Below are 13,576 nucleotides of genomic sequence, written 5' to 3' on the forward strand. Positions count from 1 at the left end.
TAGAACAATTTGCATTTGATTGATTGATGTTTGGTATAAATGTATTGATAATGTTAAACATGAATTGAAGGTAAAGAATACAAGAAAAATACTGTAACAAAGAACAATATATGGGTTGTCAATCCTTTTACACTCTCAACCTCACTTCTTGCAGTGCATTGGACTGAATCTCTAAGTAGGATACTTCAATAGTCAAACTCACAGTTGTATCTCTAATTCTGAAATATCTCCGTATCTGTGTCTATGATAATTTGAACTTGTGAACCATTGGAACCATGGTGGAAATGATGGAAGAATCTTCTTTATATAGAGGAGGAAAAGTTGTGTCCCTTGGAAGACATCCCTCCATAGAGGTGTGATGAATGGATGTGGCTAATGGCGAAGAGAAATGTTGATTCAGGCGAAAGGATGTGCTTCATTTATGAAAAATCATGTCCTTCTGTTGAAGAAATGCCTATCACAAACGAGACAGGAGTGTCATGTTCGTGACATGAGGAATCAAATTTTGTGCAGGAAAAGTGTCAATATGTCGTGATCGCGACATGTACTTTTCTTGTATTATCTTCTTTTGCTCCTTATTTGCCAGTCTTTTGCTCGGTTTATGCCGATATTCTATAAATGTGAAGTTTCATCCGTGTTTAACCTATCTCTACTCAAATCATAAACAACCACGTGAAATCCTTCCAAAACATTTAATAAAGTAAACTAAATGCATGAATATGAACGTGAAAATGCATACAAAAATAGGTAAATTTTAGACCTATCAGTCTCCTTCTTTCATTTTCTACAACTACTCTCTCTCTCTAAAAAGCTTTAATAGCATTACAGAGCATAATTTGTAAAATGAGAACCAATCATTCACCACCGTTTAGATTGGGCTTCTTGTCGGCTGTATAAATCGAACAACAAAACATCTATTTTCCTTTTGAAGAAGAAACAAAATTAGAAGAAATTGAACACAAAGATGGAAAGCACCAGCATCGGTTTAATCCCAACTATGGTGTCAGTTATATAGTTGCTCCATTCCTATGCATTCCTGTTCACTATAAAGAACTTTTAAAAGGTGATTATCAATATTTAGTACTTTAACAAATAAAGGAGATTGGGGGTTAGATATTCTGTGATGAAATCGACCAGATCCCAGTTGTGATAAGTGCGTATGAAAATTATAAACTTGTGTCTGCAACTTTGTAAATTTGCTTTTCCTAATTAACACTTAGTAATGTCAAACATCTCTTAACTGTTGTGGTATAGGTAGACTCTTATAATCTTTTTTGGTCTACAGTACTGAAGCAAGTGATTGCGTTATTGAGATCTCGTCATATCGTTTGTTTTCCGGTCCGAAAACAATATTTAAGGTCTCTTAAGAAAGTTAATCTGAGAGAAGCTCACCTATGGTGTAAAATGAGAACGAACCATTCACCACCGTTTAGATTGGGCTTCTCGTCGACTGTGTAAATCGAACAATAGAACAACTATTTTCCTTTTGAAGGAGAAACAAAATTAGAAGAAATTGAACACAAAGATGGTAATGCTGTGAAAGCTTTCTAGATAGAGAGAGGGATAATGATATTTTAGTAATTACATGAGTGTGTCCTACTTTTTTTAATGAGTATGATGAAAATACTGATGTGACGCGTTGACTGATCACAAATACTAGTTGTACACTTTAGTGGGAGATTACCAAAAGACTGTACAGTTTTATGAGCAAAATTGAAGGTACCAAAGTGTGAAAGAGAAAAAATATTATATACCACATATATAATTTATCCTATGTATCATCCATATAAATTAAATTATCGGGTATTCTTAATTATAAACAAAAGGTTGTTATTAGCTTCCACCACCCCTACAGAGAAGCAAATATATGCAGATTGGTTGGCGAAATCTGCTTTGCAATCCCCTCAGGTGTTACAATAGTTTGGGAGCCATTGATTGGTTTGAATCCTTTAGTTCATAAATTTTTGGGTAAATAATTATAAAGTCTTTACGTTTTTACTTAACACGTTAGTAAGACCATCATATTATTATAAGGTCATTAAGTTTTATCGTAATCAATTCTTTAGTCCTTCCATCTGTTTTTGTAAATAAAAGTCCAAATTTGCCTCTAGTTATATACATTAAAAGTTTAATCTTTTAGTTTCAAATTTAATCTAATTAGTTTTAATGAAAATTTTGAACTACATATACACCGAAATTAATATACTTGAAAATTGTAATTATTTTTTTGATATAATATCTTTAAACTAACATTAAATATTATTATAAATTTTTTATAATTTTTTAAAAATTATATATTTTTTTCTTCATTCGTAAAATTTATTAGAATTGTAAAACCTTTTTACAATGATAGTCTTACTCCTATTTTAATAATTTTTGAAATATTTTTTATTTATTTTTTTAGTCAATAGATTTTACGTTATTAAATTAAAGTTCTATAATTTTATAAAAATTAATAAATCAATTACTTTATATTGGAGTTTATAATGGAAAGATTGTGATTATGTAGGAAAAAAGAGAAAAAAATATAAAATAGGAAAAATAGATGTTTTTACTATTAAAACATAAAGTAAAGGGTAATTTTGGTATTTTGAAATTTATTTAGTATAGTTTGACCATTGATCCAAGCATAAGGACTAAGGAGTTAACAAAAACTGGAGGATTATATAATTATTTCTAAAAACATAGGGACTAAGTAGTGTATTAGGTAAAAACACAGGGACCTTATAATTATTTACCTTAAATTTTTTTATGGTTGTTTGTGAGAACAAGTTTATTCTAGGGGAGCCTATTTAGTCTATATTTTTCCTTTGTTTTGCTGTTTTTAGCTTCCTTTTGAATGATCATAGTAATAATAGTAATAATAATAACACATTCATAATAATAATAATAATAACTTATGTGTTAGCTTGGTTTTATTGCAACCTTCGGAAGTCATGCTACATCAGTTTAGCTTATTAGTTAATTCTACATTCCTATAAATCTAACACCCCTCCTCAAAATGAAGGTATTATGATCCATTTTGACTAAACTTAGTTGCATTTTAATCTTTCCAAGTGGTTTTATAAACACATCAACTAGTTACTCCTCTGTCTCAATCGAGTTCTTATATTAGGCCCCCGGTCTTCCATGTCACTTGGAGGACTTTCAATTCACATTTGGACATATGTAGTGTGACCCCACGTAATAATTAAAATAGTGGGATCTCTTATAATATATGTCCTTGTTACATGTGTTAAAATATATATGCAGAGGCGGAGACAGCCCGAAGCCCGGGGGGGCTCCAGCCCCCCGGTCTCCGGCACCACCCCTGGTAAATAGTGGTTTAATATTAAGTAGTCCCCCCAAAATAATTTAATTAGTACTTAGTCAGTAGGGTGTATTCACGAAACATAAAGGTGGGTTTGCTCTGTTGGTTTAAGTTGTATCTAGTATTGTCATTTCTACCCTAATGCTCAGGTTAGATCCCCTACTCCCCACTTTTTGTCTATGTATCCCATATTTTTCCTTTCTCTTACATCCCCTTTAAATTAAAATGTCAAATTTTATTTTTTTCCTCTTTCTTTCAATTGTAAATTTTTCACTAAAATCAAAATATGGTTTGATTGAATTTTAATTTTTTCCTTTCAAATTCCTTTTAAATCAAAATATAAATATTAAATTTAATTATTATTTTCCCATTGTAAGCTTTTCCCTTAAATGAAAATATATTTTTTATCCAATTATTACTTTTTTCCTCCTTAAATCCCCTTTAAATCAAAATGTGAATACCTTAAATCCCCTTTAAATCAAAATGTGAATATTAAATTTTATTATTATTTTCATCATTATTTTTTTATCTAACGATAATTTTTATCCTTAAATTAAAGTATCAATATTATTACTTAATTTAATTATTTGTTCATCATTATTATTAATTAATTAAAAAAATCTCCTTTAATCAAAATGTCAATGTAAATATTCAATTTATAAAAAATAATATACTTATATAGGGGTTTTAATTTAGGAAATTAGCGTTGAATTTATATAAAATTAAATATGTATATGTACTAAAACGAAACAGTTTTTATGGTGGAAGGCAAAAAAAAAAATTGCCAAGCTCTACGGGCTGGACTTCTGAAAATTACTCATAGGGCTAAAATTAGCCCCCCAGATATGAAATCCTGACTCCGCCACTGTATATATGGGAGGTCTTCTATTTGACATGAAAAACCGAGTGATTCTAATAATTTTCCATCACAATATATATGGTCTATAAAGAAAACCATTCAATAACAAATCTCTTACAAAGCGATAATCAATATCCAAATGGTTAGTCTTTTCATGAAAGACTTGGATTGGTTGAAATACCCTACTGCTTTTTTGCCTTTCAATAAATTAATGAGTTCCTACTAGTAATAACAGAATTTCCACTCTCTTGACATCGAGACAACCCATAAGACAAAGTATCCTTATGATACTTCAGGGCATATGTATTTGAGTAAAAGAACTCAAATATTGACTAAGTTGCTCCGATACTATGCAACTGTTGGTGATATTCGAAATATCCTAATTTTCAATCTTGATACGCGTTTGCGGGGATTAAAAATGGTAAAAATAATGCGGGCGTATCAGAGAAGCTAATTCTCAAAAGTAAAATGGTAATTGAATAAAATAAATAAATATAGTGCGCCTAAATTACTTGAATTCTAAACGAAAAACGATTGACGACTGTCACAATGACTGAAAATAAAAACAACGGTCTTGGGCCCCGACGTTACTTGACAGGTCAATTGGAAAAACAATTTTTAAGATAAGTACCAAAAATAAAAACAATAAAACAACACAAAGATATAAATTTTTTTAATTTTTTTTTTATATTTTTATTGATTTTGTAAATATTTTTCAATATTTTTTGTATTACAAATAATAAGCATAAAAATTACAACTAAAAAAAATAATAACTTTAAAGCTAGAAATGTAAATAAGTCATAACAACAAGGGTAAATTTCAAATAAAACCCTTGTGGTTTCACTAATTTTCAGATAAAGGGCTGTGGTTTACTTTTTGTCAAAACGATGATTGAGGTTTCGAACTTTTAATAAAACAATGACCTTTTGAATTAATGCTATTAAAACCATCTTTAACGACCTGAAAATGAAAATTTTCAAGAATTAAAGTTGTTCAATATCATATTTACTATGGAACTATATTTTCGATTTTCGAAAATCATCTTTTTTTGAACTTTCTCTCTCTAAACATTAACTTTCTCTCTCTTTACCAAACATCATCTAAATAATCTCAAAATGAAAAAGTTGAAGAAATAAAGTTGTTTAGAATATTAGTAGTTCTTAAAATATGTCATTTTTGAAGTCGTCAAGGGTGATTTTAATAGCATCAATCGAAAACGTCCTTATTTTGCTAAAATTGAAAACTTCAGTCCTTACTTTGAAAAAAAAAGTAAATCACAATCCTTTATCTGAAAATTAGTGAAACCACAGGGGTTTTATTTGAAATTTACCCTAAAAACAAATATGTACGGGATGAAATAAAATTAAACCGATCTCTTTGATGTCGTTGGGATGCGTGAAATTGAGGACTGGAACTCCGGAAAATCGACTCAGGGGTTGTTGCATTGTCCGCGTAATTCTGGGCAAATTCGGAGCAATTCAGAGAGTTCAGAGACTTGAGCAGAAATTTAGCACCAAGCTAATAAATCAGCAGCACTTTGTGGAACAAAAACAGTGATTTCGTGGGACTTTTGGGCTAAATCTCGGGAGCCATAGAGGTTGGATTATAGCGAAACGAATGCTGGTATTTAAAGTTAGTGTGCAAGGGAAGGATTTAGAACTGGAATTTCAGAAAACGTCGAGTAATGGAGTCGGAATAAATTGTTGAAAATGGGGTGACAGAATAATTGTTTGATGGTTGAAAAACCAAAAGCCTGATTCTGTTTCGTGGATGGTGTTTTAAGGATGATTAAGAAGGATATAGGGGATCGTTTTTTACGAAATAAAAATTGAGAATTCGAGAATTGATGTCAATAAAGAGATTAAAATTAATTTGGGCTAAAATGACCAGCTAACGATCTCGAAATAAAATTTGGAAAACCGTTCACCAGAAAAGTTGTTTGATGAATTTTTCAATAATGAAAAACTCAAAAGCTTGTTTCTGGGTCTTTTTAATTGATTGAGATCAATAAAAAGTTTCTAAACATGATTTAGAATAGGTGTGTAAACTAATAATGACTCGAAAATGGGGTTTCGGTGATCTCGGTTTCACGAAAAATGTTTGAAGTTTTGAAAAATATGACAATGGTGAAATTTGTTCTAGACTACAAGAGCTCGAATCGAGAATTGGGTAATGATCTTACTGACTTAACTAAGAGATTGCAAAAAACGATTTGAGAATTGATTGATTAAACTAAAAAAATTCGGATTTGAAGTTTTTGAAAATTGGAAGCTTTTCTGAAGAACTGGAGATTGAAGAACTAATTCTGGAAATTGAGAATTTGTTAAAACTAATTAGATGCTAAAGAATGAATTTCTACGAACCTAAGGATTGATAAAAAAAGACCGATTTTGGCAAGGAATTTGAGAGACAAATTGAGTTGTTCTGTGTTTTTGATTGATTTTGAGTGGGGATTGGAATGAAAGAGTTGAGCTCTATTTATAGGATTTTGAGCAACAAATCCCATGTTAGTGGCCCTTAAATTTCTCATCCATGATCCCATTACCTTTCTCTAAGTTAAAGAAAGAACATGGGTGAGTTAGGAGCTGGAAAAGTGAAGTTAAGGCCGTGAAATACGTTCCTGAAATGTGTAGACAGGTTCAAACCCATTTTTCAGCAATGGTCCTCTTTGAAAAATTCTACTTTTTGCTCCGTTTTTTACATTCCGGAAAGCTAACATCCCGAACTTTCTGAAAAAAATGATACCTGTCTACTATCTTGCTGTTTCGGGGTCCGTTTTCGTTATCGAAGTTGCTGGACGGGTTGCTGAAAAAATGGTGCAAATTTGCCCCTAATTTTTATTATTTCTTTTTCTTTTCTTTTTATTTCTGTTTTCTTTTTATAATAATCTTTTGATATTATTTTCTATTATTTTTATCACATTTTTATTTTATTGCAAAATGAATTTAATTAAAATAAAATAACTATAGAGTAAAAATTATAACCTATGCTAAAACACAAAAATTTAGTTAGCCCCCAACAGTAACCAAAGGTCCAACTCACCTCAAAATGCATCTCAAATGAAGGGCAAATTATTAGAAGCACCCGGTTCTCCATGTCAAAAGGAGGACCTTCCATACATATTTTGACACGTGTAACATGGACCCACATATATTATAATAGGTCCCACTATTTTAATTATTACGTGGGGTTATAATACACATGTCCAAATTTGAATTGGAGATCCTCCGAGTGACATGGAAGACCCGGTGCTTAATATAAGAACTCCAAATGAAGAGTATTACTTCACATATTTAAGGAGTCATATAGCTTTCAAATTTAGCAATATGTGATATATTTTTTCTTCTAACTATCTGGTATCCTAGACCGACGGTCCAAACTAATCCATAAGTTAGATCCCTCTTGTGAAGCAAAACTCTCTCACCAAGTATTTTAATCACATCTGCATTTCCATCACCGATTCCTAGATTGATGGTTAAGCTGATCCAGTACCTTAACCACAAAACCGCATGCACTCCTTCACGTCCAATTTATTTGGTAGGTGACACTAGTATGATTATGATATATCTAGAAACTGAATAGATAGAGAGAGAAAGAAAGAGTAAAAAAAATATATGTGTATATATTAATGAAGAACGTTTATACTTGAATACGACGTACTCAATACAAACAATGTGAAGATATGCCACATCAGCTTAGCCTTAAACTGATTGATTGGGTTTGGGTGATTTATTGTAGCCTTAAAGTGGGGGATATTAAGGTTATGTTGGAGTGTTATCTGCTGAAATGGGGGAGGGACAGGGAGGATACACCACCAATCAGAATTATCTCCTTTGCTTTAATTCATGCCTGTAATGGTATCCACAGAAAATGAGATAAAATTAGCTTTATTTTATTTTGAATTTTAGGTTAAGTTAGGTTGGTCCATATTCTTTTGAATATCCATAAACAAAAGACTCTTACATACAATGAATGTCAAACAAACAAATAACATAACTGACCACTTCTACTCTCACCCATTCTCCTATCTGATGAAAATATGAAAGACTGAGTTTATTTTTTTATTTTTATTGTTTTTCTCCATTCTCTTCTTCTTCAAGTTCGAATCTGATAATGGATCCATTAGCACATGCCATTGGTTATGGGTAGAGCTGTACGTGAATACATCCAGCAAATTTTGAAAATAACTCATAGATTGATTACTCAATAGAATGGGACTGAATTGGGTTTTTATTGGGATAAGGTGTAAAAATATCTAACATTGACAGCCTGGAGCGATTTTATCCCTAACGCCTAAAATTGTGCAATTTTACCCCAAATGTTTGCAGCAAAGAGCAAATTTGCCTCTAACGTCAACGTTGGCAAGTTGGATCAATTTCAGACAAAAACAAGAGAAAATGACAGCTTCAGCATCTCTCATGGGGAAAAAAAAAAAGGAATGTGATAAAAGATGATAACAATAACATTATCCCATAGTGTTAGTGTGTGCTTTTTAGCTAACGAGCTTCCATCTATAAAGCTGACGTGCATTGAAAAAATGCATCTTACTATACATAACTGTCATATATGGCACCTTCGAAATATTTGGGTGGACTGAACTAGGACTATTGTATTGTAAAACAGTTTCCATATATAAGTGCAGAATAAGCATCTTTTGCTTCTGCGAGCATATTATAAATGAGCACAGCAGTTTTTCATGACATATTTGCAAAATGGTAGACGTGAAACAAAGGTGAGGTGGATAATGGATAAAGAGACAGAAGCAGATGGAACCTAACCTGTGATTGTCATGCTTAGAAGCATCAATGAGCAGTAGCACGTGCACGGGTGAAGGCAATAGCAGCTTTTGATCCAGATGGGCGGCCTAAGTGGTTAGTTATGAAATCCCCTGCAGCTAGGAGTTTGGTTAAGTCCACATTAGTTTTCACACCCAGCCCATGCAGCATGTATACTACATCTTCAGTCGCTACATTCCCCGATGCTCCCTTTGCATATGGGCACCCACCTAGACCCGCAACAGAAGAGTCCACTGTGCTGATCCCCATCTGTTAGTGTTAATAACACCACACAACACATACTTGCTTCTTTAGATTCAGATGGATACATAACCCTACCTGACCACATCTTAAATAATCACGGATCCAATCTCCAAACTATATGTAAAACCATACCTGGAGAGAAACCAGTATATTTGGTAGGGATTGCCCATAAGTATCATGGAAGTGGACACCAAGCTTCTCAACAGGCACAACTTTCATTACCGCTTCAAGCATGGGAATAACACTCCCTGTATTATCAAATTATAAAAAATTAAAACAATAAATTACCATCAGGCAATATTTATAGCTACTGCAGGCAAATCACAACATTACCAGGTGTGCCAACACCAATTGTATCAGCAAGAGAAATTTCAAAGCAACCCATGTCATGAAGTTCTTTTGCCACATACGCCACTTTTGAAGGCGGGATTGCTCCTTCTACAGGACACCCAACAACACACGATACATACCTATCAAAATGTTCAAAAACCAGATACACTTTAACCAATTAATCCCCAATAAGACAATGATTCTAGAGAACAATGAAGAAGCCAAGATTAAATGCATGCAAATAATATCTATTATGTCAAAGATATCCACAGAATTCAACACTCAAGTAAATTAAATGATTTTCACGCGAAGGCTTGGGAAGTATAAAATAGAGAATAATCCATTATACAAATTAACAAATATACTACTTCCTCCATTTCAAAATAATTGTCACATTTGACCAAATCACACATATTAAGGAAATTATTGATTTGCATTAAATTTATGGAACATAGACTAAAATACCCTTTATCTCTCTTTATTAATAATTCTCATTTTTTGTGTCATCCATTAAATTGAACCACTCTCCATACATTGAAAACTTAAAATGACAAAAAGTGCAATTGATATTAAGTTCATTAATAAGGGTAAAATAGAAAAAAGTTATCTTGAAAACTAAACCTGACAAATAATATGAAATAAGAAAATTTGTTTAAATGTGACAATTATTTTGAAATGGAGGGAATAATGTACTGGTATTATTTATTATGTACTTCATTTTGCTTGACCAAATTAACCATTTGATATGAATGACCAAACTAGTTTCTTGAATTATTTCTCAATCACCAGGAATTTTCAAGTGATGCAGAGGAAGCAAAAGAAAATTGTATTGCTCTAACATTTCAAGGAAGGCAGCAAAGGATTTAAAGCAGAACTAAAAAGGAAAATGGGGCATACCCACGAACAGGAATTCGAAGTTCTTTAGCAGCATGAGTTACAACACGATACCGAGCAAGACTCTCTTCAATGCTACAGTTAATGTTTGATTTTGAAAATGACTCAGAAGCTGATGCAAAAATCGCAACTTCCTTGGATCCTGCAGCAACAGCTGCTTCAAATCCCTAGAAGAACAAATTTATCCAACCACAGAATTCCAATTAGATGATAGTCACGCTGTTAACATAGCATACCAAAGGTGCCACAGATACGCACTTTTAGATTAGGTGTCAAAACAGGCAGTTTAGATCCCTCCAAACATTGAACTGCAGTCATTATATCTCTTGCATCTGCTAACTGTTCAAGAGAACACAGAGATCAAAGAGAGAGAAATGATTACATATCAGAAACAGAATCATCTATTTACATTTGAGCAGAAGTGGTGTTTCTAAGAGATAATTATCCTGCCCAAACTATCACATTTGTTTTAAAGCTATGATGGTTATCAATTCTTTCCCAAAAGCATCTTAATTATCAATTGTAGATCAAGATAAAGAACAAATTACAACTACGATAATGAGTCTGATAAAGAATGACCAGCCAGTTAAGAGAAATAACCAAGTAAAAGGGAAAGCTTAGAGAAGAAGAATGCTCTAATGTTATACTGATGAATATAATAAAGATAAGATAGACAACAGGGATCATATGAGATGAATACAATAGGAATATACCCACTCACAGGGACAAGCCCCTCCCCTGACCTCTGCTACAGACAGCAGGTCCAAAATAAGATAAACATACTCTACCCTTTTCTCACAGCCTCCTCCTTTATTTAATAACCTCCTACCCGACACACACACACAGAATCACATACAAACAGACCAATGTTACTTTGCCACCTGTCCTCCCTTCCTTCTCTCATAGACCCTCCAAACCCTAGGCCTATCATTAGTGTCTTTATCCCTTAAGGTCCCTGCATCCTTGCTAACAGAGTCATTATAATGTAAGCAGATTACCTGTGGAACCCATTTAGGAGATACAAAACTTGTAGCCTCAACCACCGGCAACCCAGAAGAGACTAGTCTGCGTATTAGTTCAATCTTGACATTTGTAGGTACAATATTTTTCTCATTCTGTAGTCCGTCTCTCGGACCAACTTCCACTATCTTCACAAACTTTGGCAAGCCCTTGAAAAACTGCTTTTTACAAATAAAATATAAGAGCTTAAAATAAGTTTAAGGCCTAATAGAATAAAATGTCAGAACTACATAAATAGTAAAGCATATGATAAATTCAATCAGAACAAAAGATTACTTCAAACAAGATATAACAAACCTATATATTCACCATATATGAAAGAAAAATGCCGAAAATTCTGTGATCTAACAAGATACAGCAAAGCTATATATTCACCTTGTTCTTTAACTCCCGCATGTTTTTATCACTGGATTTAGGGTTACATTGATGATCCGGAAAGTAATGTGAATCCCAAACCGTTCGGCAAGCCATTCGGCTCTTGCCTAAGTTCACGCTCCTATGATTGAACGAATCACCTTGTGAGAGATTCCTTGTATGCCTCTTCCATGGAAAAGTTTCTCTTGTGTACTCTTCATAATCTTCCCTGCAGATAAATGAAGGCTTAAGCATGTATAATTAATGAACAAGATAAAACCAAGAATTTAATCGCCCAAATAGCTAAGTATTTTACCATGTACATCTTATATTTTATTGAACAAGAAATTGCAACAAACTTAACTTACTGGCTCTAAAATGACGAAGCTCAAAACTCATATACAATTTAATCTTGCATTTTGCTTCTCTGCAACACTACTGATTCTTTAATGTTCATAAAGCAATATTGTTTGTTTCTATTAGAAAAAAGGGTAAAGCTATAACAATGCACATTCTTTTATATGTCCAATTGGTAATGCTCAGTCTGTAGATGTTGATGTTATATGTTATACGGCCCGGTGCATTACGCATCTCCGCTAAGCGAGGGTCCGGGGAGAGGTCCCACCACAATTAAAAAGCCAACAGTGTGAGACTATGGTGTCAATTACACCCAATAATTCTTACTGTGCTCACTTACTCACAACTGTTGGATGAGGTACAACTTCTTCCTTCAATCCAGAAATTTCCCATTCCCATATCATCAACCGTGGGCCTGCAAGCACCAGATGCGAACCTCTGAATCCTGTCAATAGTATTCATGCTTGGTAACTTGTCAAGATAAGGTGGCTCTTCCAAACTTGACATTGCTGAAGCAGAACGGAAAATAGCAACTGGGATAAATGCAGAAATTAAACTAATGTTTGGTCAAAAGCAATTAGAGAAAGCTTTTATTTTATAACCTACACTACTCATGGTTATCAAAAGAGCAAAATCACCATAAGGTAAATAATATATTTAGCAGATTTTAGAGCAAACGTTTGTCATAACAAATGCATCAACTAAATTCTCAAGAATTTGACGACTAGGTCAAAACATGCGTAGCAAAAATTATGGTGCAAACTGATAATGCATCAACTTACAAAATTCGCAAAAGTGCAACTTCCCCAAAGTTGGAATATGCAGTTTGAGAGATTTATACTGTCACTCCAAGTGCATATAACTCAAAGGATCAATTATTTACCCGTAGGCAAAATAGAGCCATATTCAACACATTCTCAAATTCCCCTATGCCATTTCAACATTTTATCCCCCAAACCTAAGTTTCCATTCCCACAGAAACTAAAGAGCCAGTAATGGCCAAATATGCAAGTAACTTTGGTGAAAGAAACACCTCCTAATGAAGCTCATATCAAGCAATTAAACATACTGATAGCAAAAACTGAATGCATTTATTCAAAATTCCTTAAATAACATTGTACCAAATGACGAATCCCATAAATAAATTAGGAATTGCAGGTTAAGGAAAGAGATACCGAAGTTGAGAAATGGGTGAAATGATTTATGTATTCGGGGATGAATGGATCACAGAAGCGAACAAGTGGAAGTGGAAAAGAAGAAAAAGGAAGGTACCTGAATTGAGGAGAGAAGATAGAGAGAAAATTGGTTTGGAGGTAGATGAAAGAAGAAGCAGAGAAGGAGGGAACGTGTAGTAGTTGCAAACTATGCTATGTTTTAATTAATTAATTAATTAATTAATGTTATTTACCGAA

The 13,576-nt window shown here is 33.0% G+C and overlaps 1 protein-coding gene across 7 annotated transcripts; it reads right to left on the minus strand.

The window, feature by feature from the left end:
- Positions 1–7,772: 7,772 nt before the first annotated feature.
- LOC136233325 (hydroxymethylglutaryl-CoA lyase, mitochondrial) lies at positions 7,773–13,568 on the minus strand. 7 transcript variants are annotated; one of them, XM_066022954.1, is made up of 10 exons: positions 13,437–13,568; positions 12,505–12,697; positions 11,829–12,036; positions 11,432–11,611; positions 10,692–10,772; positions 10,437–10,600; positions 9,543–9,679; positions 9,342–9,457; positions 8,949–9,215; positions 7,773–8,019 (listed from the first exon to the last, which is right to left on the minus strand). In XM_066022954.1, the coding sequence occupies exons 2-9, from the start codon at positions 12,669–12,671 to the stop codon at positions 8,973–8,975; spliced, it is 1,296 nt and encodes a 431-aa protein (XP_065879026.1). In that variant the 5' UTR covers positions 12,672–12,697; positions 13,437–13,568; the 3' UTR covers positions 7,773–8,019; positions 8,949–8,972. The 7 variants fall into 7 exon arrangements, with proteins under 7 accessions (XP_065879026.1, XP_065879032.1, XP_065879027.1 ...); XM_066022960.1 differs by having other exon boundaries at positions 12,505–12,609; positions 13,437–13,510; XM_066022955.1 differs by having other exon boundaries at positions 13,340–13,475.
- Between the last annotated feature and the right edge of the window lie 8 nt (positions 13,569–13,576).

Source organism: Euphorbia lathyris, chromosome 6 (assembly GCF_963576675.1).
Source record: "Euphorbia lathyris chromosome 6, ddEupLath1.1, whole genome shotgun sequence".
Taxonomy (NCBI): Eukaryota; Viridiplantae; Streptophyta; class Magnoliopsida; order Malpighiales; family Euphorbiaceae; genus Euphorbia; species Euphorbia lathyris.

Coding starts and splice junctions, on each gene's coding strand:
- LOC136233325 (XM_066022954.1), bottom strand. CDS start 12,671: ATGTCAAGTTTGGAAGAGCCACCTTATCTTGACAAGTTACCAAGCATG. Junction 10,601..10,691: donor TTTTGACACCTAATCTAAAA/GTGCGTATCTGT, acceptor TTGTTCTTCTAG/GGATTTGAAGCAGCTGTTGC. Junction 9,216..9,341: donor ATATACTGGTTTCTCTCCAG/GTATGGTTTTAC, acceptor TAACACTAACAG/ATGGGGATCAGCACAGTGGA.